The sequence below is a fragment of the Lynx canadensis genome, chromosome C1 (assembly GCF_007474595.2).
Source record: "Lynx canadensis isolate LIC74 chromosome C1, mLynCan4.pri.v2, whole genome shotgun sequence".
NCBI lineage: Eukaryota > Metazoa > Chordata > Mammalia > Carnivora > Felidae > Lynx > Lynx canadensis.
Genome location: NC_044310.1, coordinates 220,181,758 through 220,209,596, shown reverse-complemented (window position 1 = coordinate 220,209,596; position 27,839 = coordinate 220,181,758). Strand labels below are relative to the sequence as shown.

General features: G+C 59.9%; 1 protein-coding gene across 1 annotated transcript in view; it reads right to left on the bottom strand.

Moving 5' to 3' along the window:
- CROCC2 (ciliary rootlet coiled-coil, rootletin family member 2) overlaps window positions 1-27,839 on the bottom strand; it is a 69,357-nt gene that overhangs the window by 32,011 nt on the left and 9,507 nt on the right. Inside the window, exons 2-16 of the mRNA XM_030323792.1 lie at window positions 24,350-24,500; window positions 23,405-23,407; window positions 23,202-23,350; window positions 20,992-21,098; window positions 19,451-19,616; window positions 15,376-15,479; window positions 14,635-14,832; window positions 13,121-13,217; window positions 12,587-12,793; window positions 12,057-12,268; window positions 10,101-10,283; window positions 9,406-9,550; window positions 8,843-8,989; window positions 8,448-8,630; window positions 346-539 (exon numbers count right to left, since the gene is read on the bottom strand). Coding sequence (XP_030179652.1) covers window positions 346-539; window positions 8,448-8,630; window positions 8,843-8,989; window positions 9,406-9,550; window positions 10,101-10,283; window positions 12,057-12,268; window positions 12,587-12,793; window positions 13,121-13,217; window positions 14,635-14,832; window positions 15,376-15,479; window positions 19,451-19,616; window positions 20,992-21,098; window positions 23,202-23,350; window positions 23,405-23,407; window positions 24,350-24,500 — 2,246 coding nt within the window. The remainder of the gene's footprint in view (window positions 1-345; window positions 540-8,447; window positions 8,631-8,842; window positions 8,990-9,405; window positions 9,551-10,100; window positions 10,284-12,056; window positions 12,269-12,586; window positions 12,794-13,120; window positions 13,218-14,634; window positions 14,833-15,375; window positions 15,480-19,450; window positions 19,617-20,991; window positions 21,099-23,201; window positions 23,351-23,404; window positions 23,408-24,349; window positions 24,501-27,839) is intronic.

Below are 27,839 nucleotides of genomic sequence, written 5' to 3'. Positions count from 1 at the left end.
TCCAGCCTTGCCTGAAGCCATGTGTATCCTGAACTTAGATTCCTTGAGCAGGACATCCCATGCCTTCCTTCTGCCGGTCTGGACTGGGTTTCTGGCACTTGCTATCTGGCCAGTGTGGCCACCTCTCTCAGGAGGGCCATCCCGGGACTCTTACTGGATTCAATTCTTCTAGATGCTCCTCTCAGCCAGGCTCTGTGTCTGCCCTTCATTCACAGCCTCTCTCCCATGTGGACATAACATTGCCCTGCCCTACGGTCGCCGAGTGAGTGCCTGTCCCCTGCCGCACTGCGGGCTCTTCGAGGGCGAGGCCGTGTGGACAGAACCTGCTGGTAAGGCCCCAGGTACCTGAGCTCGGCCGCCTCCTCAGCCGTGAGCCGGACCTGCCTCTCCAGGGCCTCCTGCTTGGCCAGCAGCTGGGCCCGCTCCTCAGACAGAGCCTCCTTCTCCTGCAGGGTCCTCTGCAGCGTGTCCCGCTGGGCCTCCCGGTCCTGCAGGCTCTGGGCGAGCTGCTCCTCCAGGGCCTGCTTCTTGCACGTGACCTAGAGGAGGGGGAAGGGACAGTCCAGCAGGGAGTGGGAGGGTGAGGGGGGCCCTCTCAGGGAAAAGAAGCGGTTTCGTGCAGAATGGCAAGGAGGGAAGGGTGGGGAGGAGGGTGGGCATAAGACGAATTGGACCTCAGAAGTACGTGTGTGTTCACAGCAGAGGGGCCCCGGTGCCTGTAGCCACGATGGAGGCGTCCCTGAACCGAGCACTCCCAGGGAGGAGCCAGCTGCCAATCTAAACGGCAACCCGGGTCAGCCCACAAGGGTCCAGGGGGCAGGAAACATCACACAGTGATGGCCATAGAAAGTGGCGGGGGACCTGGTTGCTGCAGACCGACACTTCCATCAAGAGCATCACAGGAACCTGGACGGAACATAACACAGGAATCTGCACAGAGCTTCTGAGAGCTGCCGAGGCAGCTGGGACCTCAGAGGAAGGGACACAGAGGAACGAGGTATCTCTTCTCTGCTCAGAATTTGATTTAAAAGTTTTGGCTGAGAAGTTGAGAAGCCAAGGAGAGCTTCTGACAGCACTCTGGCCTTAGGGGAACAAAAAACTCAAGCTCAGGGCCATCCTAGCAGAGGGGCCCGAACAAACACTGCAGCTCTGAGTTGTATTCGCTGCAGGACTTCACCCTGGTAGTGGTGGTGAATCGGAAGTAGACCATCTCTCATGAAATCTGAAGCTCGGTTTGAATCCCTTCAACCAGGGACTATGGTGATCATCTACCTTCACTTCTTGCCAGGACCAGAGCAAGAAGAACAGTGTCATCAAGATCCTCAAGTTATTCCTACAGTTTTTTTTACCTAAGATATTTAGCATTTAATCAACATTACCAGGCATATCAGGAGATAAGATGATATGGCAGGAAAAAAAAAGTAATAATATAAACACGGATGCCTCCCTGACCCCTTGGGTACCCAGATATTGGAGTTGTCAGACACAGAGTTTAAAATAGCTGTGACTAAGTGTTCAAGATGATGGATGGCAAGATGCAGAACTTCACAACAGAACTAGAAACTAAATATAAATGATATAATTTAAAAATACAATAAGCAAAATTAATAAATGTATGAGTTCAATGCCAGCTTAGATGGAAAAGAGAACTAATAATCTGGAAGATAGACAAAAGAATGTGTTCAGACTGAATCATGAAGAGAAAAAAGGAGGAAGAACACAGAAGAGAGTGTAACAGACTTATGGGACAAAGTAAAAAGGTCCAACATATGTACAATTAGAGTCACAGAAGGAAAGGAGAGAGAATATTTGAACAGACACTGCACAAGAATTTCCCAAATCTAATAAAATACATCAAGCCACAGATTTAAAATGAGCCACAATCCTCCAATAGGATAAGTACAAAGAAAACAGCACATAGAGTATACTAAAGTTTCTGAATACCAAAGATGAAGAAATATATCTTTTACAATCAGGGGAAAACACACATTGCCTTAAAATGAGCAACAATAAGACTGACATTTGACTTCTAAACAGCAACAATGAAAGCCAGAAGATGGTGGATGAATTCATCAAAATGCTGAAGGAAATAATGGCCATCCTAGTATTCCATGGCCGGTAAAAATATTCTTCAAACATAAAGACCAGAACTTCCTGCTCCTGTAATGATAAGGGAGGTTGTTAGAGACCCACCCTCCCACCTGGAACAGATAGAAAATCTATACGGTGTATGTCTAATATAACTGAGGGCATAAGAGATGCCAAGTAGCCAAGAGCCAAGGAGACGTGTATCCAGCTGAGCCCAGCGCTTCATCACATAGCTTCCTTGACGTATTCTCCAGATCCCAAGCCGTGCAAGGCCCAGAGCCTTAGCAGCCATGCATAAAGCCTTGGCTAAAAGTCTGGGAACTTGGCTTATGGTTTCAATGGGCTTATAAGATCAGGGAGACCTAACGTGTCATTCAAAGCTACCAAAGCAGCCGGGGTTTGAGAGGAGAAAACAGAAAACATCAGAAAGGAGGGGAGGCTCAGATTCTATATTGGTTTTTTTAATTGCCTTTTTTTTTTTTTTTTTAAATTTTTTTTTTCAACGTTTATTTATTTTTGGGACAGAGAGAGACAGAGCATGAACAGGGGAGGGGCAGAGAGAGAGGGAGACACAGAATCGGAAACAGGCTCCAGGCTCCGAGCCATCAGCCCAGAGCCCGACGCGGGGCTCGAACTCACGGACCGCGAGATCGTGACCTGGCTGAAGTCGGGCGCTTAACCGACTGCGCCACCCAGGCGCCCCCCCCTTTTTTTTTTTTTAAATAACTCCCAAGAAGTACAGGGTCGAGGGACCATGAATGTGAATGAGAAATGGCAGGTGAGAGTCTGAGAAGTCAGGTAGAACTTTGGGCAGTCTTACAGAACTGAGAAACAAAATCTGCAGTTAGGGCTCACCAAAACATGGAGGCCCTTGTCAACACCCCACACTTCCAGCTAGGAGACAGGAGAGCTATGTTATACTCCGGGGTGCACGGGAAATAGATTGCTCCTCACAAAAGACTGAACCCCAGTTACAAACCAGCTTGATCCAGGACTGGATAAAACTGATCTGCCCCTGCTTTGATTTCCCAAGATCAAAACAAATTCCCTCTGGAAAAAGTTGGTATCATTCAGAGCCTCAAGTTATCCCTACAAAAACATAAAGTTTTATTCAATATATTCTATTATGGATATCAGCAGGCAAGACAAATGACTGAAAGCCAAGAGATGAAAGATAATAGAAAGAGAGCCATTAGGGGATCTAGATGATGGAGTTATCAGAAAAAGACTTGAAAAAGATTACACTTAATATACCTATGCAGATAAAGAATTTTGCCAGATAACTGGAGTGTGTGTGTGTGTGTGTGTGTGTGTGTGTGACTGTTTAAAGCAAAAAAATTAATAATATATGGTAGGGTTTATAATAGCACAGGTAGAAACAAAATACATAGCGTGAAGAGCACAAAGGATGAGAGGGGTAAATGTAATACATTGCCGGGAGGGTCTTAAATTGTTCTTGAAGTAGTAAAATATTATTTAAATATGAACAGTGTATATCATAATTTTAGAGTGATTACTAAAATAATAAGGAAAAGAACTATAGCTTAGAAACATCAACAGACAACACAAAATGCAATTCTACATAAATACGTAACTAACTCAAAAAAGGCCAGAAGGGAGGAAAGTAAAATGTTTTTTTTTTAATGAGACAAATAGAAAACAAATACCAAGAAAACAAATACAAAGATGTTTCAACCCAACATATCAATAGTTACGCTAAATGTAAATGGTACAATCACTCCAACTAATTGGTAGAGACTGTCAGAGTAACAATAAAAGTAAGACCCAATAATATGCTTTTTATAAGAAACACACTTTAAATACACAGAAACAGACAAATTGAAAGTAAACGTACGGAAACATATACAATGAAAGCGCTTAGCACAACAAAACTGGTATGGCTAAATCAATATCACAAAAAGTAGGTATCTAGAAAAAGAGATAAGAGGGAATGTTTTATAACAATGAAAAGTTAACGCATCATGAAGACATGAACTACTTAATGTGTATACACCTAATAATAGGAATTCAAAACATGAGGCAAAAATGGACAGGACTAAAGGCTGAAATAGACAATCCTACAATCATAGATGGAGATTTTAATGCCCTTCCAGCACTAATGATTAAAACAAGGGGACAAAAACAACCAGCCAAGTAAAACATATAAGACAAACAAACAAACCCCAAAACAGTGAGGACATGGAAGTTTTAAAGAATACTTGACCTAACTGATATTCACAGACTCTCCATCCACCAGTGGCAAGGTGCACACCCTTCTCACATGAGCATGGGATGCTCAACAAGATACGATGGGCCATAAAACGTGCCTCAGTACCTTTAGATCTATTCAAATAACATGGAGTATGTTTTCTGACCACAACGGAATTATATTAGAAATGGGTAACAAGGAGGTATTTCCAAACACAGGAAAATCCCCGTGTTTGGGAGTTAGGCAATGTACATCAATAAGCCACAGGCCAAAAGAGAAGTCACACGGGGAGTGAGAAGATAGCTTGAACCGCACGGTAGTGAAGGTACAGAGAGCAGAGGAATGCTACATTTGTTTCAGAACTTGAATTCCTTATCAAAACTTTTCTCACAAGGGAAATGTCAGACTGAAATGACTTCACTAGCAAATTCTACTAACATTTAGGGAAGAAACAACACCAATGTCAAAACACGTTCAAGAGGTAAATAAATTTCCCAACGTCTTTTATGAGTCCCTGGTTCCAAAACTGAGAAAAACACCACGAGAAAAGAAAATCACAGATGAATAGTCCTCATGAATATCAATGCAAAAATCCTTCACAAAATGTTATTAAACTGAATCCAAAAATATATAAAAAGGCTATTAACTTATGGCCAAGTAGGCTTTATCTCAGGTATGCAAGGTTGTTGTGACATTAAAAACATGAGCCCCTATAATCCACCACATTAACAGAATGAGGAGAACAATGATATTATCACTTTATAAAATAAAAGCAGTTAAAGGAATTCAAGATTCAGGGCATCTTGGTGGCTCAGTCAGTTGGGCGTCCGACTTCAGCTCGGGCCATGATCTCATGGTTCGTGGGCTTGAGCCCCACGTTGGGCTCTGTGCTGACAGCTCAGAGTCTGGAGTCTGCTTTGGATTCTCTGTCTGTCTCTCTCTTTCTCAAAAATGAATAAGTATTTTTAAAAAATGTTAAAAAAATTCAAAACTCATCTAAGATTAAAAAAACAATCCTGTCCTCACACTAGAAATGAAAGGGAGCATCCTTAGTGTAATAAGGGGGATCCGTGAAAAGCCTACAGAGAACATCATCCACGATGGTGAAAGACTGGATTCCTTCACCGTGACTGGGATCGGTGAAAACATGGCCACTCTCACCGTTTCTTTTCAACTTTGTGCCGTGGCTCTTTAGTCAGTGCATCAAGAGAAAAAGAAATAAAAGTCACCAAGATCAGAAAGAAAGTAAAACTATTCTTTTTTTGGCTATCCACAAATGCCATGTTTATGAGCATGTAAAAGCCTGGCACTCATGAGTGACTTTGTCAAGGTCGCATGACTTAAAGTTCCTAGATGAGACTGTATCCCATACACTAGTAATGAACACCAGAAAAATAAAATTAAAACAACAAGGCAATTCACAATATGAAGCTCAAGAATTAATGTAATCAAATGTGTGCAAGACCCCTACACTGAGCACAAAACACAGCTGAGAGAACTAAGTAAAGAAAGAGAGATATTCCACATTTTCGTGGATGGACACCTCAATGTCGTGAAGGTGTCCAGTCTTCTAAAACTGACCTGTGGAGTCAACACAATCCCAGTCAAGGACCTAGGAGGGTTTTGCGGGGGACAAAAATTCACAAGCTGATTCTGAAATGTATGGATATGTAAAAAAAATTAGAGCAGTGAAAACCATTTGAAAAGGAAGAATAAGACTGGAGGAGTCACACTACTTAATTTCAAGACTTACTGAAAAGCTACAGTAACCAAGACAGTGTGGTTTTGGGGAAAGAAGGAACAGATTGATTTGTACCGATCGACAATCTGATCTGTGCACATACACACATATATATGATCGATTTACTTTCAACAAGTCAGGTAATTACTCAGGTAATTCAAGGGAGAAAGGACAGTCTGTAAAAACTGGTGCTGGAACAGTTGGATATTCATCTGAAAAATAACAGACTTCAATGCCTACTTCACACGACATACCTGCGGTCCTCACACTTTTGTATGCATCAGGATCACCTGGAGGGTTTCTGAAAATCCAGATTTCTGCCACCCATCCTGGAGTTTCTGATTCGGTTGGGGTTTTAAAATTTTCTTTTAATGTTTATTTATTTTTGAGAGAGAGAGAGACAGAGCTTGAGGAGGGAAGAGGCAGAGAGAAAAGGAAACACAGAATCTGAAGCAGGCTCCAGGCTCTGAGCGGTCAGCACAGAGCCCGATGTGGGGCCGGAACTCACAAACTGCGAGATCGTGACCTGAGCTGAAGTCGGACGCTTAACTGACTGATTCAGTAGGTTCTGAGTGGGGAATTTTACGAATCTGCATTTCTATCTAGTTCCCGGGTGATGCTGATGCCGCTGGTCTAGGGAACACACTTTCAGAGCCACTGCCGTATGGAAAAATCAACATGAAGTGATCACAGACCTACATGTAAGAACCAGGTGAAAACACCGGAGGGTCTTTTCTTCTCCTTGTCCTACACAGAAATGTGTCAGCAGCACCTAGAAAATACTAGGCATACATTTTTTTAAAACTTGGCAAGTTGGATTTCGCCAAAGTTAAAATTTTCTGTCCATCAAAAACAGCACTAAGAAAATGCATAGGCAAGTCACGAACTTGAGTAAACTCTTCTAAGTACATCCATCTGACAGAGTACTCATGTTCAGGATATGTGAAGACTTCCTATACGTCCGGAGCCAAAACACACACACACACACACACACACACACACACACACACACACTAAAAAATGGGCAAAAGACTCGAACAGACACTTGACAAAATAAGGTATACAAATTTCCAATAAGCATATGAAAATGTGCTCAACACCATTTGTTATCCAGGAAATGAGAATTAAAACCACAACGGTACCTAGCTTCACACACACAAAATAGCTAAAAAGCAAAAACTGATGATGCCAAACGTTGACAAGTCTGAGGAGCACCTGGAACCCCCTCGTCCCCCCCCCCCACACTGTGCTGCTGGCAGTAGAATAAAGTAATACAATCGCTTTGGAAAGTTGTTCGGCAGTTTCTTATTAAGTTCAACGCACACCTAGCACCGGACAATTTCACTCCCAAATATGTACATAACTTGTGCACCAATGTTCACAGCAGTCTTGTCCATTACAGCCCCAAACTGGAAACAACCCAAATGTCCAGCAGCAAGTAAATGGGTGAGTGAATGTGACTTATTTGTACAACGGAATATTACTGTGTTGTCAGCCCCCCCCCCCCCACTTGATACACCTAACAATGTCAGAACTTGCAAAGACATCCCCTTGAGAGAGAAGGTGGACACAAAACCTGAGGTTCTGCCACAGGTGAAGCCAGCGTGGGAGGCTGCGGGGGGTGGGGGGGGCACGTCAGAGCAGAGGCTGCCTGGGACGGTGCTGACCCCAGGGCCAGGGGAGACCGTCCACGTCTCCTGGGTGCTTGCTACACGATGCACACAACCGTCACAACTCGCTGAACCGTGCACGGGCTCCCTGAGTGTAACTCACACTTCAGTGAAAGAAGGGGGAACCGGCGACCGACCGGAAGAGACGGGACAGAACCTGAGACACTGAGGGAGGCCGAGCCGAGTCCCAGGGGAGGCAGGGGACATGCGGTCTGAATGCCGCCGGGGGCACAAGGCTGCCAGCACAGGGCTCCACGCGGGGCAACACGCTGGGACTAGAAGAAAGCAACCCCGCTCAGTGGCGCTCCCCGGAGCCCGTGCTGGGCCAGAGCCTGGCGTCCACAGAAGGTCCGAGAATGCCGCGTCGGTGAACGAGCCCACGGTAAGTGGGGACGTGGTCCGGGAGGAGAGAAACGACACAAAGAGGGAAGCCATGAAGCCCTTGACCCCCAAGCGTGTGGAAACCAGGGGCCAGGGCAGGCCCTATGTAAGCGTCCTCTGCGGCTCCCCTCCCCCCCCTCCCCCGTCTCTACCCTCTACCAACCCCCCCCCCCCCACCACTTCCGCCACCGCTGCCACCACCTCCGGGGAGCCCTCTTCCACGCCGGCTTTGAGTCTAGCCAAGGCTGTTAGCTTTGCAGCCGGAAGTCCCTGGTGCCCCGAGCCCGCCGGACTTCTGAAGGTGCCCCGTGACCCTCCACACCCCAGACGGGCAGGGGCAGCCCCGCGGACGCCTCACCTGGCCCACCTGCTCCTGCAGCCGGGCCCTCTGGCGCTCGAAGGCGGCCTCCCGCCCCTGCAGCCGCTCCTCCAGGCGCCCGCAGGCCTGCTGCCCCGCCCGCGCCAGCCGCTCCAGGGCACCCGCCCGCTCCTGCTCCAGAGCCTTCTGCCGCTCCCGCAGCTGCTCCCGCTCCTGCTCCAGCTGCCGCGCGTGGGGACAGGGAGGGGTCCGCGTCCGGGCCCGTGCGCCACGCGCCACGCGCACCCTCAGTCCCGCGGGCCTGGCAGGCACCCCTGCGCCCCTGGGCCTCCCCCCCACGCCCGCTCTCCGCGCAGGAATGGAGGAGTGGAGACGCGGGGTCGCCAGGGGGACCTGGGCTCAGCCGCACGGCCAGCCCGGGGCCCTCGCCTCACCTGCAGGACCTGGTGGCCCAGGGCGCCTTTGTCCCGAGCCAGCCCCTCCGTCAGGGCGGCCATCTTGGCCAGGGAGTCCCTTTGCTCCACACCCTCCGACTTCAGCCGGGTCACCAGCAGCTCCAGGTCAGTGTTGCTGGACTCGGCCTGGGGCGGGGGGGGGGGGGGGGGGAGGGCGGCTGTCACCCCGACGACGTCAGAGCTGTCGGTGCTGGGGAGGGAGCGAGCCCCGCGTTGTGGAGGGAGGCATGCGAGCCGAAGCTCCCGGTGGGGCAGGGTGGGGGGGCCTCTGAGACACACGATGGGCCCCTGGGTAGTCAGGCTGCATCCAGGAGAGGTGGCAGGGTGACCAAGGGAGAGGGCACAGAGAGGCGGGTGTGGCTAGGGGTCAGGGAGGGTAGGCCGGTGCCCACTGCCTGGAGGCCCAGGAGCCCCACCCCCCACCCCGGGTGGCTTTGGGAACTCTGCGGATGGACTGAGGCCGCAGGAGCGGGAGGAGACAAGTGAGTGGGGGGAGGTGGGCCCCAGCAGATGGTGGCAGAGGGCCAGGCATGGAAGTGTACCCGGGCCAGGGCTCTGTGCAGACCCTCCCTCTCGCTCTCCAGAACGTCCCTCTGCAGCCGGGCCGAGTTCAGCGCCTCCTGGGCGGACACCAGCTCCTTCTTGAGCCCTGAGACCTTCTCCTCCAGCTGCTCCAGGCGCCCTTGACTGAGGTCCGGAAACCAGAGGGCAGAGAGTGTGAGGTCACTTCAGGGCAAGATGGAGGGGGCACAATGGGCGGGGTGATGACCTGCAGCTCCCTCGCAGCCCAGGAGCCCCTGCAGGGCCAGGGGGTTCGTGGGTCCTGCTTCAGGGCTGGGGGTGCGGTGGTGTTCTTGGTCCATACCCTGACACCCAGGGTGAGGAGTGTGTGTGCGTGTGCACGCACGGCTCATGGCACCCATCTCTGCTGGGCCCAGGGTGGCAGATCTGCCCCCGAGGGGTGGGGAGTGCGCCTGGGGCAGGACGTCGGGGCAGGTGTGTGGGTGTGGGGTGATGGCCCAGCCTGGAGGAGTCTGGAGAACACTTTGCCCCTGCCGCCCCATCGGGCACCCCCTCTCCTGTAGATGAGCCTGGGAAAGGGGTGGCCCTGTTGGTGGTGGGGGACACTGAGGCTGAGGGGCGTGATGCGCCCCCCCTCACCCGCCCCAGCCCACCTGGTCTCCAGCTCCCGGCGGCCCCGCCCACCTGGTCTCCAGCTCCCGGCGGCCCCGCCCACCTGGTCTCCAGCTCCCGGCGGCCCCGCTCGCCCTGCTGCACCAGCTCTTCCTTCTGTTCCGCCCACAGCAGGAGGCTCCTGTGCAGCTCCGTGTTCTCGGCTTCCAGCCTCTGCTTCTCTGCGTCTGCACAGGCCGCCTTCCCTCTCATCTCCTCCACCGCCGTTTCCAGAGCCCTTTTCTCTCTGGGAGCAGGGGAGGCAGAGGTTGGGGCAGCCCCAGGACATGCGTCCAGGGAAGGGGAGCCGAGGGACCCTCACTGGGCATAGTCAAGGCTTGGCCGGGTGCCAGGAGCACGGACAGGGCAAGGTGGGCACCTGACCCCGGGGGCCGCTCAGGGCAGCAGCCTGGGGAAGCGAGGTGGGGAGCAAGAGAGACCCAAGCGTCCCCGGCCCCAGCCAGCCTTCCATACTGGGGTGGCCCCTGGTGGGCCTGTCCCCTCCTGGAGGTTGTGCGGGCCTGAGAGCAATCAGGGGTCTTGCTGCCTGGTACGTCCTGTGCTCAGCCCTCAGCCACCACGGTCCAAGCTCAGCTGGTCCTTGCAGAACTCAGCTGGAAGGAAGGGTCCCCTCCTCTGCCTGGTATCTCCCTAGATTCCACATCGGCTTGTCCTGTTCACCTCGCCCTGACGGGGGCCCCAGGCCCTTGAGATCTAGCACCTGTGCAAAGCTGGGCTCGCTGGCTGACCCATCCCTGAGCCCTCTCCGCTGCCACCCATCATCCGGGAATCTGAATCTTAGCTGCTCCCCCTCGGGCCCTCGCCCCTGAAGCTTCCATTTCCCGAGTGCCCCTTGGATCCGGCCCCTCCTCCTCCCTACACAGGGGGCCCCACCCTGGCCTGCCCACCTGTCCCCAGATGCTGCAGCTTGGCCGCCAGCAGCCAGACCAGCCCCTCCAAGCCATGGGTTTAGAAGGCCGTGCCGCTGCTAAACGCCCCCGGGGCCCCACGGCCCTCTGCTCCTCAGAGTGATGGCCCACATCAACCTCACCCTGCTCTCGCGGTTTTGCGCTCCCGCCTCTGCTCCCATCTGCCCCTGGGAAGGCGTCCACCCTCCAGGGAGCCCTCCACAGCCCCCCGTGGTGCCATGCCCCCACCAGGCTAGCTCCTCTGCTGGTCTTTCCCTGGGCGCTTCTGGAGGAGGGCTGGGGCTCTGTTTTCCTCAGACCTCCCGTCTCAGCACTGAGGGCAGTCAGGCCGTGCAGAGAAGGGGCCTCCCCGGGGAGGTGTCCCGCTCCCCCAGGGGTGAAGAGTGGAAGCAGCCTTACCTGCTCCCTGTCCTGCTCCTTTGGAAGCCCCCCAGCTCCTCCAGCCAGAGCCTGCTGGCCTCCCACAGCCCAGCTCACGCAGAGTGTGGATTTGGGAAGCCCCATCTAACCCCTCACTCAGGACCGTGAGGCCCCGAGGGATTCCTGTCCCACGCCTCCCCGCTCCCACCAACCCCAGGGCAGTAAGATGTGTCCGGAAGCATCCAGAAAGCCTCGCAGCCAACCGCACCACAGGCCACCGGATCCACAGGGCACACCAGGGGGGCCCTCAGGCCACCCCAACGATGAGGACGGAAGGGGTCAGGGATGTAGGGACCATTTCTGAAGGATGAGTGGGACCCCTGGCAGGAGTCCTGGGGGCCGGGGGGGGGCGGGAGGTGGGAGAGCACGTGGAAGTGGAGCCGGGCTGCACTTTGGGGATGCAGCAGCACGGGCAGGGCACACGCTCAGCCTGGGCTTTGGGAAGCTGCGTCCTGGGCAGCGGCAGGGCCCAGACGGCCCCAGACGAGGGAAAAGGGACTCAGAGCAGGCCCGGGGCTGCGGGGACAAGGCCAGGCCAAGGGAGGTGGCCTTGCCAGGAGCGGTTTCTGTCCTGGGGATGGGACCCTCTTTGTGGCCTGTGGGCAGGCCTTATGGGGGAAGGCCCCCCGGGCTGGCACTGCCCGGCCCGCCCTGCTCAGCCCTCCGGTCACCTTTGCAAGAGCTCGCTGGACGCCCTGCAGCGCTGTGCCTCGCGGCTCTGCGCCTCCAGCTCGCGCAGGAGGTCCTCGGGCTCCCGCACCTGCTCCTGCGCCCGCTCCTGTAGGAGCCTCCTTGAGGCCTGCAGCTCCCGCTGGGCCTCCGACAGCTGCTCCCGGAGCCTGGCTGCCACCGCCTGGGAGGACCCCAGCTGCAGGCGCAGCTCCTGCCCCGAGGAGGGGGCGCGGCGTGAGTCACTCTGGCCTGCGGAGGCCTCGACCACAGACTCCCCCAGAAAAGATGCACTTAAGATGGGGACCCCCTCCCTGGGACTGTAGGGCTTGGGGGCAGGCCACGCGGAGACCCTTCCTCTCAAAGACCCCTGGCTCCCGTCTGGGGCACCCAGGTCCCCCTTCCTGTGGCCCCAGGGCGAGCCACCAGCAGGCCCTGTAATGGCACTTCCGGCCTGGGTCTCAAAGCTGCGGCTGGTGGAGACCAGGCCACTGCTTCGCCTCCGGGGCCCGTGTGGACCGAGGCCGCCCACCTGCTCCAGCAGCCGCCACCTCTCGATAGCCGCGTGCACAGCCTGCAGTGCGGGGTGCAGGGCGTCCAGGGCGCGGGCCCGCGGTGGGGACACCCCGCGGTGGGGGGACGCAGAGCTCCCGGGCCTCCGCACTTGGCCCCGTGCCTCCTGAGCTTCGGGACCGCCGCTGCGCGCCCGCTCCGGGCACCCTGCGTCTTCCTGGGCCACCTTCAGGGTTCAGAGAGGAAGGGACGGAGGGGAGAGAGCTCAGGGCTGTGGCCACATGGGGACCTTCCAGATCACGACGTCAGGGCTCAGCCGGGACCATCGGGATCCTACGGTTCATCCTCTGCTTTACCGCGGGAAGGACCAAGATGGGCCAGCACCTCTGTGATGCTCTTTAAGACACGCTGCAGGGCTTCAACTTGGTCCTCCGAGGTGTCCGCTGCCCTCTGGCCTCCGCTGCGCCGGGACTCCTGCGGCCGGAGCAGACTCCTCAGCGGGGCCGGCAGGTGGACCCCCGCCCTGCACCTGCCTCTTCTCAGCCCCACGCACCAGTTTCTGGACATCCATTTTGAGGGAAGAGATGGCTCTCTCCTTCTTCGAGTTTTGTTCTGTGAGCTTCTCCACCAACAGCGTCTGCTCAGAGAGTCTGGAGAAAAGTCGGGCGTTGGGGGGAGGGGTTGTCAGAGCAGAGAACAAAGCCCAGAGCATACGTGGGCCCCGAAGATGTCCAGGCGGTGTCCAGATCTCTCCTGTGCTGTGGCCGCCTCTGTCTGAGTGGGCCTTAGTCCCTTGTCTGACCAGACGCTTCTCTTCTGCTCTAGAGCCTTCGGTGGCCCCCACTGTCTCTGGAGCCAAGTGCAGAATGAGAGTTCAGCATTCAAGACCCTCACCCTGACCCTGACTCTGCCCTCCAGCTTCATGGCCAGTGGCTTCCTGAGGCCTTGCCCCTGTCCATAGGGGACAACAGATGCAAGCAGCCACTTCTGGGCCCTTGGCCCAGCGGCTTCCTCTGCCTGGATCACGTCCAGTGCTGTAAGTCTAACAGCAGGTGACGTTACTGTCCCTTCCTGCCCGGGAGCCGCCACCTTCTCAAAGACCTGGGTCTCCCCTCTGTGGCCCCTGGGTCTCCCTTCCTGTGGCCCTGGGGTCTCCCTTCCTGTGGCCCGTGGCTCTCACTTCCTGTGGCCCCGGGGTCTCCCTTCCTGTGGCCCCGGAGTCTCCCTTCCTGTGGCCCGTGGCTCTCACTTCCTGTGGCCCCGGGGTCTCCCTTCCTGTGGCCCCCTGGCTCTCCCTTCCTGTGGCCCCGGGGTCTCCCTTCCTGTAGTCCTGGGGTGTTCCGCTCAGGCCCGGCAGAGCTGCCCCTGCAGGCTGAGCTGGGCCATCTGGCATCCCCGGGCCCTGCAACCATGCTCCTTTGGGGCTAGTCAGAGTTCGTTTCACTCAACTCACCCCCTGAGGGCGGGACAGATTTCTTCCCCTCAGCCTGGCAGGTGTTTGTGGCCAAGGGAGCCCCAGACCCCTCGGTTCTGTGGAACTGTGCCCTGGGGCCGGTAGGTGAGGCCTCCCCAGGGAGCTGTCCCCCCATTTCCTGCTGAAGCTGCTCTCAAGAGATTTCTGAGCTGCAGACGTGGGTTCTGTGTCCGGAACCTTCTGTGCTCACTCACAGACTCCACCTCCACCTGCCTCAGTTTCTTAAATGGTCTAGCTCAGACAGGCGTCCCCCCTTTGCAGGAAGGTGCTCTTAGGCCTGAAAGTTTCCCTTCTGGGAACAGCAGAGACATGCCCGCTGCAGTGTTCACGGAAGCCCTCGGATGTCGGGAGCTGTACCTTGGCCTCGGGGGGGGGGGGGGGGGTGGGTTAGGGTCGCGTGAGCCCAGTGACCTGGGGACCGTCCCTGGGCTGCCAGCAGGGTGGGAGAAGCAGGATGCTGGGTGCAGATCAGGAGGCAAAGCTATGCACCGGCCACGGGCCTGAGTCTCAGAACCGGCAGCCGCCCGGGAGACAGGACGGGGCGGGGCGGCCCTTCCCCCGCCTCCGTCCACCCTCGGGCCCCCAGCACCCACCTGGCCTGGAGCGCCACCTTCTCTGCGTCCCAGCGGCCCTGCAGCTGCAGCGTCTCCCGCACCTGGTCCCGCAGCCGCCGCTCCAGGGCGCCCGCCGCACTGCTGGCCGCCAGCCGCAGCCTGGAGCCCAGGGCCAGGCAGGCCGTTTGCAGGCGCCCGGCTGTCCTGGCCATCTCCACGCGCATGTCGGTGAGAGCCCTGGGAGGCCAGAGCAGCACCCCCTGCTGAGCCTCGGGACCGTCCGGGGGGGAGGGCAGGATCCCGTCACATCGGCCCGCCCTCTCCCACGGCAGCCCCCTCCCCGGCCATCCTCGGGAGAAGCCCCCACCACCAGGTGTGCACTGTCCCCTCGTCACAGCCAGGGAGGGCGAGCAGGGGCCGGGCCAGGCCAGACCGGGCGGGCTGTCTGCCTCCATCAGGACGCCGGCCCTCTGACCCTCAGCCTCCCCCTGTGCGAATGGGGGTGCTGTCTTGTACCTCGAGGCTCCCAGGTCAGACCTGTGTGAGGTGCCGGAGGGATCCCAGGGCCCCTGAAGCTCCCCCTCTGCGGCGGCCCCCCAGCTGGCCTGCCCCGCTGTCCTCTCTCCCCTGCACCCTTGTCCATCTTGGTCTGTCCATTCTTGCTTCTCCTCCCGCCACCCGCCCCTCCTGCCTGTTCACCGCACCTGTGGGGCCAGTGCGAGGTCCAGACAAGTCCGGACGCCCCATCACCCCACCGCCCGGTGGACCCTGTGGCGTTACCTCTCTGCGGTTGTGCGCAGCTCGGCCAGCTGTGTGCGGAGTGCGGTGACCTGTCTCCACAGGAGGAGGAAGTCCTGGGACCCCCCCGAGCGTGTGCGCCGGATCTGCGAGCAAGAGGCCTGAGTCTGCTCAGGCGTGCGAGGCGAGTGCAGCCTGCAACCCCACCGGCCTCTCCGCACCGCCTCTCCCGGGTCCTCTGTGGGGAGCACACCCATATCGCCTGTGGCTCTGCAGCCCCTTTTCCCAGGGGCTCGTCTTCCCAAAAGGTGCAGATCCCCTGCTCCAGGGGGCAGTGCTCACTCCCCCACCTCGCGGACCTGGGGAGGGGGCCGCATCCAGCTCCTGCCCCGACCTGGGACTCACCCAGCCTGGTCTCCCCGCCGGGGCGGGAGGTACTTGGCGACCCTCGGCAGCCACCCCACTCCCAGCACGAGGGGGGGTGGGGAGGCCAGGTTTCCCCCCTTCCTCCAGCACCAGGACAGCAGCTGTCACTCTAGGGGGGCCCCAACACGTCCAGGGACACAGAAGCCTCTACCACTCAGAGCGCATGGCGAGGCAGTGGGGAAGCCGCCCGCTAAGACGGGGCAGAGTGAATGGGGAGTAATGGCGGAGCAGGAGGCTACAGCAGGACTGTGGGGCGGCGGGGGAAGAGGGGAGAGTGGAGGCGGGAACGGGACAGAGCCATGTGTGGCCAGTGGCACCAGCCTTTCAGAGAACTGAGCTGAAGCCCCGGCGTCCTGAGTCTCCATGCCACCTTCCCTGTCCCTGGTCCCTGGGCTGCGTCCTGAGTGCTGACTTCCGGGACCCCCAGAGGGCTCACCGCATGCCCAGTGCTTTCCCACACTCTTCTGTCCCCTGCCTGTCACAGCGCAGCCTGGCTGCTTCCTGACACAGAGTGACCTCACCTTTCCCAGCTCTCAAGACCCACACACTCTCCAACCTTCACAGAGCCTCTGCTGCAACCCCTGTCCTGACCCCACATCTGCGGTCCCCCCCTCCCAAGCCCTGTAGGCCTTCTGTAGGGAAAGCCCCTTCGTGCCCGGGGCCGGGGTCCTCTGTGCACTCGCACTGCACCTCCCAAACCCCATTGTGATCAGCAAAGAGCGGGGATCAGACATGCCTTTCAGTACCGGATGCCTGGACGGGCCTGTCCAATAACAGCGATTAGCTACATCAGATTCCAGGCTTCACAGCTCCCTGAGTGCAGGCTGGGCTGGCCCACGTGGTAGGGAGCACTCGGGCAGGGACCCCCGACCCACACGCTAGGGAGCACTGAGGCCAGAAACCGGCGAGGTCAGGAACTTGAGAGGAACACCGGCAGCCAGCCTCTTGCCAAACTGAGCAACTTGAACGTGCCTCCTTGACCACAGGGGCTCGGGATGCAGAGGAAAGCGTGGGGCCCATCCAGAGGTGGAGTCTGCCCACACTCGCGAGTGAGATCTCTCTGGAGGGTGTGCCGGAGCTGACCGAACAGGACACACAGGTGCACACGTCTGCCCTCACACGTGCTCACGGCCCTGCCCACAGGGCACTGTGAGAAGGCCCAGGGGACACAGGATGTTTGCGTCCCCTGAAATCCTATGTTGAAACCTAATCCCTGGTGGGACTGTATTTGGAGGGGGGGCTTTCAGGCTCCACCCTCATGATGGAGTTAGTGCCCTTATAAAAGGGCCCCAGAGCGCTCCCTCGCGCCCTCCACCGTGTGTGGTTACGGGGAGAAGGTGCTATCTCCGACCCGGGGAGCATCACACACTGAACAGTCTCCCACCTTGATCGTGGCCTTCCTGCTTCCAGAACCGTGAGAGATAGACGTTAGCGTAACGTAGCACCCCTCTCCAACCCCCGGTCTGTGGTGTTCTGTGACCAGCCTGAATGGTAAGACAGGAAGGAGAAAAATCTCCCCCCTGGATTTGGAACCACACATCAACCTTTATGCCACCTGAATTCACATAACCTGGGCGGTTTAAAAAAAACTCAGGTTGAAAATTGGCTTCAATTCTAACAGGTCCAAAGCCTATTAGAGCCCCGGGTACTTGTCAGAAGTGAACAGAAATCCTTTCTGGAAGATGCCACATCCACTCTAGGTTTCGAAGAACTTTCACAAAGTTGCGAGAAAAATGAGCAGCTTTTGGTTTAAGAAAATTTTTTTTTAAATCACTAAAGACACAAGGAAACGGCACTAACCTTAAAGAACTTGGACGTCAGAACATCAGGCACAGCTTGGAACATAACTATTTAATTTGCATCCGCAAGTAAACCAGGAGCTTGACCATGAGTTAAGTGTAAGACATTTGGAGGAGAATCACCCAGAATCCTTAAAGACGAGAAACACGGTATTTGGGATTTAAGCAAAGCAGGCAGGTTTGACAGAAACTGGACGCCGAAGACAAAATTACCGACCAAGTAGGTATAGCTGAAGAAATTATCTAGAGGATAAGCCAGGGTGACACAAAGAAAGCAGACACGAAGGTTCAGATGGCTGTGGGCGGAGCCACCAAGTCGGGGAGGAGAGAGCGTGAGCACAGGCAGGGCCCAGAGGGGGAAGCGCTACGTTCCAAAAATAACAGAAGACACAGAACCCTGGTGAATCCGAGGCAGGATAAACAAAAAGAAAGCCGCACATGGACACACGCTAGTAAAAACTGCAGAACAGCAAAGTCAAAGCGGGATCTTCCAGCAGCCAGGGGAGAGGACAGATCGCCTGTGCGAGGAGTCCAACGGAGTCACAGGCGCCTGGAGCTGAGCGCTGGGCGGCGACGGGGGAGGAGACAGAGACGAGGGTCTTTAAAGCACTGGGAGAAAACACGCGCTGACCAGCGGGACGTCCTTTCAAGGAGGGGTAGATAAAGACCCTCGACAAACCCAACTTGAGACCCGGCATCCAGGGGCCTTGTTTCCACTCAGCGGTCACAAGCCCGCAGTGAGAGGAGGAGGGGCTGCCTCGAACACGCCCCCTGCCTCACGGGGGGCGGGGGGGGGGGGTCCTGCCATCAGCTCCTCCCCTGTGATGTGATGATGGACGTGGCCCTCTGAGTGACACACACCCTTGGTTACGCCTGGGGCGGCCTGCCTGGCGCCCTCCCCTTCTGGGCAGCAGGGGGCACCCCCAGCCTCTGATGGCAACAGCAGCCACAGAGGGCTGGGCACAGGGCCCCCCACCTGCTCCCTGGTGGGAGGTGCAAGGACCGGGGGGGGGGGGGGGCTTGCGGAGGGATGTCTGTGTAGGGTCGGCCCGAGGCCCAGGCCCGCAGGGGCCATCTCGGCCTCCTTTCCCTGGAGGAGGCCGTTTTCCAGGCAGCGTCTGGGAGGAATCCTGCCAGTGGTGCCTGCAGAGGACAGGCGGAAGGCCGTGGGGACACCTGCGCCCCTTCAGGGATGGCTGCAGCTACAGAGCCTGCCTTGCCCCCGGCCATGCCCCTTTCCAGGGCCCGGGTCCGGTGACACATCAGCGCATGAAGGCCTCTTTTCACTCAGTGCTCACCAGCCTACTGTGGGGAGACCTGGGGTGGGGGCATCATCTGTGTCAGGCATCTGCCCCGGCTCCCGCCAGGGGTCTTGCCATTGGTGACCACCGGCTGAGGCTGTGCCCGGAGCACTGTGCCCTGAGCCCCCGGAAGGACTTAGGGATTCAGAAAACTGACAGGGGGCAAGGTCACAGCAGGGGGCCCTGCTGGCCCTGGCCACGGGCTGGGAGCAATGGTGTGGCCCCCGCCCTTGCAGTCAGGACACGGCAAGGAGTCGGGCCCACGGAGACCACCTCTCTCAAAAATGGGGCAGGACGTGGCCCTGTGACCTTGTTCTACTTTCCAAGTCTGTTCTTGGGGTCCTGCTCGCCTTTTCTCAAGGAAGGGTCTCCTTACCCTAGCGTCCCCCCACAAAGTAGACTGCAGGGGCCCAGCCGAAGGCCGAACATGGTGCGGCAGGAGGTCAGCGGCCTTGCCCCCTGGGGGGGTGGTGAGGGCAACCACAGTGGGAGCCAATTCACCCTGTCCTGGTCCCCACTGCCTACCCCCTACCGCCAGCCAAAGCGCCGGATCAGGTGTCCCCTGCCGACGGGCAGGAGCGGGCAAAGCACCTGTGTCTCTGCCCGGCGCCGTGCCTCCGTCAGCTCCAGCTGGCCCCGAAGATGGAGTACGCCGTCCGTCGTCCTGGCCAGCTCCTCGGCCAGCCTGTCGTTGGCCTTCTTCATGTGCCCCAGCTGCTCCCGCAGAAGGGTGTTCACCTGGGAGAGCCCCGTGCTCCTGGACGGGCAGACACCACAGCAGCTCGGCCACGGCCCGGGGCTTCTAGAAAGGCTCCCTGAGACCCAGCCGACCCGGCTCAGGCCCGAAGGCCGCAACCGCTCCTAAGCAGCACTGGCCACCCGCAATGAGTCCCCGATGGCTCCCCCAACTGGGGCCAATTTCTGAGTGCCACCCTGGCCCCCTCCTCCTTCTCTGGGATGCCTGCTCTCCCTCCCCCGCGACACGGGCTCTCCTGGCCACGTCCACAACCGTACCACCTCGGCCGTCTCCGTCCCTCGTGCCGAGGGGAGCCCTCAGACAGACTGCTCAGAGGGGCAGCGCTGGGAGCTGAGGGACGGGCCTGGGGGGAAGGGGCAGGGCAATGCAGAGAGGGAGTCAGGCACGCCCCCCCCCATCCCCTGAAGGCGGCAGCCCCCCTGTTACCGTGGAGGCCTTTCTCCACCGAAAGCAGCCGAGCTGGGTGGAGCCGGTATCCAAGAGCCAGCCCTCCCAGCCAGGCTTCGGGGCCACAGAAAAGACCTTCTCTGTTCCTCTTTGCAACTCAGGCATCACCCTCCTCCTGGGGTATTACCTCCCACCTCCGCCCTCACCCCCCCCCCCCCCGCTGTTTTTGGAAAACTGGTTTTCCAAATGCTTCCCAGCACTCTCCTTCTTTTTCCAGAGTCCCCGAGGACAAAGCGAGTAACGGGAAGTAGTCCACACGTGTCCTAACCTCCCCCAGGTCTGGAGACGCAGCCGTGCTCAGGGGCTCAGCCCCACTGGCTGCCGTCCCTGCAGTGTGGAGACATGTTCTCCCTTTCCAGGGACGGTGTCCTGGAGCCTGGGGGTTCGGGGGCCACCTCTGGAGGGCTGAGGTTACCCCTGGGGGTGCCGGGCCATGACCCATGCTTGCCAACAGTGAACGGATGAGCCCCTGACCGTGACGTCAGAGTGGCTCGGCACCTAAGGGGCCTGGGAGTCAGGGCCGGAGTGTGAAGAAGGGTGGGGTTGAGGGCAGCACCCCCAGGGACCCCGGACTGGCTGTGCCAACCACGGGCCACGGTCAGCTCAGGGGACCCGCCGGCAGTACTGGCCAGAGCGGCAGCCTCGGCAGGCGGTGGGGCCGAGAGGAGGCAGACGTGGGGGAGCAGGGCCGGGGGACCCTCAGGCCTGGGGGGCCTGCACCCCACGCCCGAGGCCCACGGCAGGCTGGTCCTCTGCCCACCCTGCCCCGTCCACCCCAAGCCTGCGGCCAACTCCCACGGGCAAATTTGACCTGGAGTCACTCCGGGAAGAGACTGGCCAACAGCCCCGAGGCACAGCGGGGTCTGCCGCCTCTGGGGGCGATGGCCGAGTTCCCTGTGGCCCCGGCTGCCGCATCCACCCAGCTCACCTCTGCTCAGCGGCCTCCAAACGGCCCAGGGCCTCCTCCAGGTCCGCGCTATGCTCCAGCTCCGACCTCCGCAGCCGAGCCTCGGTGGTCTCCAGACGGGCCTGCAGCTGGAGAGCGATCGTGACCCACCTCGCCAGCAGGCAGGGCGGCTGTGGCGCCGAGCCCTCCCACAGGTGGCAGAGAGGGCTCCCCTCAGGCCCCAGCGGGGTTGGGGTCCGGGCGCGGCTGGGTCTGCCGAAGCTCAGGCCCCCGCCCACGGTGGGTCCCACGGGCGGGCGTTCACACCCTGACCACGTGCCCGGGGCCCGTGGCTGGCTGAGGAGGGGGCCCCGGGGCCCGGTTCATAAAGGGCAGGGCAGCATGGCTGAATTGCAGAGCAGGCCTGGGGTCGCCCCCCTAAGAGAGAGTGCGTGTGGGGTCCCGCCCCTCCGGCCGTGCCCACCGTCTGTGCTGGAATGTGTTCCCAGTGCCTCCTCCGGCACGTGGCGGGGACCACGCCCACCCTGAGCGGCCCGGTGGGGAGGGGAGTCCTCTGAGCTGGACCAGGCCTGCCCAGAGTCTGCATCCTTCTTGGCTCCCTGCTGGAGCCTGAGCACACGGGGACCCTAGAGCTCCAAGGGGAACAGGAGGTGCTGGGGGCTGCCCCTAGACGTGCTGACCCAGAGCACACTGGGGGCGTCCGGGGAGGGGCCGTCGGGCCGAGCAGGCAGGCTGGTGGGGGGCCGAGCTCCGGGAAGGCCGGGAGAGCCTGGAGGCCACCGGTAGGACGAGGGAGGGCGGGCCGGAGGGCCCAGCGGAGCCAAGAGGCCGGGGCAGGGGCTGTGGGGATGCCAACTGGGATGGAGATGCCCACCAAGCAGTCCCACCTCCCCCCTGACCCCCACCCCACCCCTCCATCTGCTTGGGGGTAATGCGGAGGGGGGCCTGGCCCCTGCTGGCGCCTGCCCAAGGGGAGGCTGAGATGCCCGCGGGAGCCTGACATGTCCGCCGAGCTGCGGGGTCTGGGAGTTCAGTTCTGACTCATGAGGCTTACTAATCTGTCCGCAGGATTTCTGGCTTCTATTCCCACCACTGGTTCCCAACATCTCCCCACCCTGTGCTAGGAAGGCCCCCCACCCCCACGACTGGGCCGAGGCCACAGACCGCCAGGGAGGGCAGGCGAGCTCACTGATGTACTCCTGGCCCTGACGGGGGGGCGAGGGGGGCCCTCGCGGTCCTGCCCTGAGGGCCTCGCTAGGGGTGGGGGCAGCAGTGCGAGCAGGTGTTCAGTCCGGGGGCTGCGGATGCCGCCTATTTCTGGTAGCTCCGGGCATCCCGGAGGACACGAGGCCAGCCCGGGGCCCTTGGGCAGCTGGCACCGGCCACTGGTCGTGCTGGAGAAAGGGCGGGACCCTGGTTCAGGTCTCAGCTCCAACACTGGCAGCACGGCCCTGGGCAGCTCTGGCCTGCTCTGAGCCTCAGTTTCCACATCTGGAAAGTGGGGTCATCTATCCCGCCACGTAGGGCAAGGAGGACTCCGAAAACTGCAGGGGTGGGGGCCGAGCCAGACATGCCAGGGGCTCCGAGCACCCCACACGGAGCGTCCCTAGCCCAGTCCTGCCTCAGAAGCCGCAGACACCGGAAGGAGGGTCTGGCCTGGCAAGTTTCTTCACCTAGCCGCCACGGTTTCCCCGTCCACACAACAGGGGGCCCCCCCACCTCCACACCTTATAACCAAATGGTCTCTTGCTGTGGCCGAAGGCATTGTGGATGCCCAGGGGGTCACAGGTGTCCTCTGAGGTCTGTGCTGGCCTCGGCTGTCAGGAAAAGGTAGAGGTGGGGCGGGGGGGGGGGCGAGCCAATTCTCTAGAAGCTCTGTGTGAGTGTCGGGGCCAATTCGTCAGCAGACCCCAAAGGTGAGGTGCCGGGGCTGAGGGCTCAGGACTGACCAGGCTGCCCCCCAAAATCTCCCAGGTGGCCAGGGCACGAGTCAATGTCCTCAGCCGGGCTGTGAGATCTAGGGGGGACTTTCGGGGGCAGCGGGGCCTGGACGCCCCTCCTTTTCTCGCCCTCCCGCCTCCAGCCTGTTTTCCCGTCTGCCGTTTGTGTCCATGGCCGACGAACTGTCCTTCTGTGTCCCGAGACTGTGTCCCACCAGTCTGGCCGCCAGTCCCAACAGGTGACCGCCTCACCACAGGCCAGTCTGCCACCTCCGTGTGCCACGCACTTACCCGCGCACTGACCGCGTGGTACCTGCCGGCCAGTTCGTCCTGCTCTGCGTCTGCCTGGGCCAGCAGCTCCCCCAGCCTGGACAGCTCCTCCTGCAGTCGCTCGTTCTCCTCCTGCACCCCTGCTGACACGGCCGGCGGCTCCCGCAGCCCTGCGCAGGTGCGGCCCCAGGGTCAGCCAGGGGGGCCGGACCGGGGCCCCCCACCTGCTCAGCCACGGCGCACTGTCTCCACGGTGGGGCTGTGGGCCGGCCACTGGGCTCTCACTGCTGGCCTGCCCCCATCTTCCAGCAGGGGTCCCAGTTCTGACCCGGGAGACCCCGTGTGGGGGACGTGGACTTCATGCTCGAGGCCTCCCTCCCTCTCCTGTTGGTGGGCGTGCTACTGACCTCCTACCTTTGACCCCAGTACAGCCCCAAACCAATTAAAGCGAGGGTGTGGGCGAGGCCTGCACAGCGGGTCCCCCCACACCCTGTGAAGCAGTGAGAACTGCTGATCTGGGGTAACCGGATCTCATCCGAGTAGGAAGTTGCTTTTCTAAGCGCACAGTGGAGTTCCCTTTTCCTTAACATATACCCGGTGAACCACTGGTTCCCTCAGGGGGCGGGACAGACCCTCACTATGGTGAGGGGTCTTGGGACCCACACATGAGGGAGTCACAAGCACTAGCTAGGGCCAAGTGGCCTGGCCAGTTGGGCGGCCGTGACACGGGGACCCAGCCTGGAGCCAGTTCCTGCACAGCGCTGGCCCTAGGGGGCCCTCGGGCTGGGTGAGCAGAGGTCGGGGGCTGGGCTGCTCAGCACCTGCGCCTCCCGAGTGTCAGCCTTCAGGATTTTCACTCATCTAATGAAGAACAAATACGGACGAAGTCCAGACTGGCGGTCGCGAATGTGGCACAAACACAAATGCAGCACCGGACAGTCCTTGCGGGCTGGCCGTAAAACACACGGTGGGCGTGGACACACGACCCCCGTGGCTGACCCAGTGGGAGGGTGTGGCTCTGTGCCCCATCGCACTGGAAGATGATGACAGGCCGGGAGGGGCCAGCTGAGCGGGGGCTCGGTACACCGAGCCAGCCTCCAGCTCAGGGCTCTGTGGCTCCCCCGGTGCCCACCCCCACCCCCACCGTCACCCCTACCACCTCCCGTCACCTTGGTGTGGTTCGTCCCTCAGGCTGCCAGCTACGATCTCACGGATTCGGGCGGGCACAGGGGTGGGCAAAGCCGGCCAGCCTTCCCCACGCACGGTCAGTGCCCGGTCTTCTCTGCTGGCCATGGGACTCAAGACGGTGTCCTCCAGCCTCTGAAAAACAGCCGTCCAGAGAGACACCGGGGGCTGGCAGTTTCCTGGACAGCCGCCAAATAGCCCCACGCGCCCAGCGGAGTTAGTGGGGGCTACCGCAGAGCTCCCCCAGGGCGGCAGCAAAGTGCCCCAGAGAGGCCTGGGTAGAGGCCCTGGTTTCTCTACCTGTAAGGTGGGAGGGCACCTGCCTGTCCTGGTAGTGCCCTGAGCACCGGTGACCAGGACAGCACCTGGCCTCGGTGGCCGCTGTGCGCTGCCCTCTGGCCCTGCTCCCCCTCTGTGAGGGCAGGGCTGGGTGTCCCCAGTGGGCCTCTGCAGGGCGCTGGCAGGCAGGCGCCCTTGCTCTGGCCCACGGGACACGACGACCCACCCAGCTGCCCACACAGTCTCCACCTTCACGGCCTGGGTTGCCGGGAGGACTGGTAAGGACCTGAGACCACCCACCTGCCTCCCTTTAGGGCATGGCCAGCTGCCTGGGGCTTCACCCTGCCCACCGGGAAGGGCGCAGGTGGGCCCTGGGAGAGGGCAGGGTGGGCTGTGGGAGGGTAGTGAGGACGGCCTTCCCCCCTGGCCAGTCCAGAGCCGCTGACTGCCGTGGGAGAGGTCTGAAGAGGCCTGGCAGTGGGCAGGAAATCCCAGGGTCCTGGATGCCCAGAGGCTGGTGTTGGGAGGTCTTGGGCTCCGAGCTGGCACACTGCCTCGGCCCTGGGGATTCGTTGCATCGTGAGGTGGGCAGAGCTGCGGGAGGGCCTGGGGGTGCCCTTCTTGCCATGTCTAATTGTGGCACCGCCCATGGGAAGGATGTTCAGGGGCCTGTGAGACAGCACTTCACTGTGGACATGAGAGGCCTTGATGTGACAAGGTCACCGGATGCTTCCCAGGAGTTCTGGAGACAGATGTCTGCTCCCCACGACTCTCCAGGGCTGCCAACCAGGTCCTCCTATCACTCCCTGCCCCATTCCCAGGCCTCTCGAACTCATCACCGTGTGCCCAGACTCATCCTTCCTCCAGTTTCCCAGGACCCCTGCTCCTGGCCCCATGACTCCCCAGCTCTCCCTCCCAGCCCGGGGTCCTGGTGAATGACCACCAAGCAGCCTCCTTCCGCCTGTCCCCTCCCTCCTCTGAGCTCCCCCCAGCTCTCCCTGAAGACCTTCTGCAGGTTCAGACTTGTCTACCTGGCTCTGAACCTCAGGGCCTGGCTGGAGGGCTTCCTGGGTGCACCCCTGCCCTGCCCAGCCTGCTGCCCTGGTACATTCCCCCCCACAACCCCCACGTTCCTTCTTCCTGAGATCAGAGTCTGGTCTCTTCTGCACACACGACCTCAAATTCTCTCCAGACACGAGGCCTCTTCAATCAGGACCAGGTCGCCAAGAGTCACCCCAAGACCCGGGCTCCGGAGTGACACCTGGTAAGTCCCCGCTCTGATCCCCAACAGCAGCCCAGTTGCTGGGCAGCCACTGAGCAAATGCCGGGGACTGACTTCCATGCCCTCTGGCTGGGGTGAGGGCCCCACTTCTGGTTCACCCGGGGCCCAGCCCTTCTTCAGGCTGGAGCCTTACTTCTCAGGGGTGTTTGAATCTGAGTCAGCTGGGGGGTCTTGGGGAGGCCCCCTTACCCACCATTGCCCCCAGATGACCCCCTCCAGTATTGCTCTGGGTGGGAGGTGAGAAGCCTGCCTTGGGGGCAGGGGACGATGTGCCTGCTTCCCGTTCCGGGCCAAGCAAGGAAAGGGTGCCAAGACCATCAACGGCCCCTCCTGTCCTCCTGAGAGGAAAGGCGGCCGAAAGGGCTCAGCCGTTGTCTGCCCTGAAGCCTTTATTTGCACGCGGGGAAACTGAGGCTCAGCGGGGTAGCGAGACCCGCCCCCCACCCCCCCACCCCCCCACCCCACCACCCCACCGCTGCAAGGAGCATGAACTCCAGGAAGCTCTCCCTCCGAGGCCAGGAACGACTCTGGCCCTTCGGCCTCCCCCGCCCTCCCCCGCTCCCTCGGGCATCCGAGGCGCCACCCGCTAACGGGAAGGCAGCAGCGAGGCATAAACTTGACTCATTCCTAACATTCACAGAGGGTCACTTATTAGCCGAGACGTCCCGAGAGGCGCTGGGGGCGTAATGGGTTCCAGCTGTGGCCGGGTGCCGGCGATGGGCCGAGGCCCAGCTGGAGCGGAGGGGGCGCGGCGGGGGGCGCGTGGAGGGGAGGGGCCGTGGGGTGGGGGGGCAGCCCCGGCCCGCCCCGCCCCCGTGGAAACCTAGGGAGGGAAAGGGGCAGGCCCAGCAGGGGGGGAGGGAAGGGGAGGAGGCAGGGAGGGGGCGGGCGCGGCAGGGGGAGGGGAAGGGGAGGGGGCGGGGCCGGGAGGAGAGGCCTGGTCTCCAGCCCGGGGGGTTCTCGGGGCCGCGGGACGCGCGGGCTGGACCCCGGCGCCCGCTGCCCGTTCCCGGCCGGCCCGAGTCTGGCCCGGAGAGGTCCTCCCTTCCCGCCGCAAGACCTTCCTGTCTGCAGCCCCTGGCCGCCACCTGCGGCCCTGCAGGTCCCCGCGGGTGGCCTCCTCTGCGGGCCGGAGGGGCCCTCCTTCCTGGCCGGCCATTTGTGGCAGGGGCCCTGGGGTGGGGGTGGGGGCGGACGTCCGCGTGTCCGGCCAGTGCAGAGGGAGACTTCCAGAAGCCTGCCTCCCGCCCCGGGACTCTCAGCCCGTCGGAGGGCTGGACACTGGTTAACAGAAGACCTCAGACTCGTAGTTGAACCCAGCCGTGTCCTTTCCTCCTGCCCCCAGTGCCCTGCTCTGCTCAGCCTTGGCTAAGGGCCGCTGCAAGGTCACAGCCCCTGCGTGGCACCGCCCATGGGAGCAGATCTCGGCCCTAAGGGGGGCAGTCACCGCTTCATCACTGTCACCCTCCCCGTTGTGGCTGTGTGGACGGGGGAACCGTGGGCTCACCTATCTACCCCCACCCCTGGATCAGAGCAGGACTCCCCGTTAGGAGAATGGGTCCCTGTTCCCCCACGGCCGGAGCACCGCGTGACCCTGGGCGTCAGCGGCCTCGGGTCCTCATCTGGGAAGTGGGAGGGGGCATCCCAGAGCCCCGGGGGGCTACAGTTCTGTGAGGGTGGGGTGTGGCGTCTGTGGGTCAGGAGGAGGCTGGGGAGGGCAGGGGGTGTTGTAGGTCAGAAGTGGGAATCACACAGCAATTTCATCACTTCCTCTTGCTGGTGACCAGCATCAGAAAGTCCCCGAGTGGCTCCCCCTGAACGTCCAGGCTGCTAGGGGGCCGACAGACAGCCTGTCACCCAGGGGGAGAGAAGGAGGGATTCGCAAGAGGAACCCGGCGTCTTCTAGATGGAAG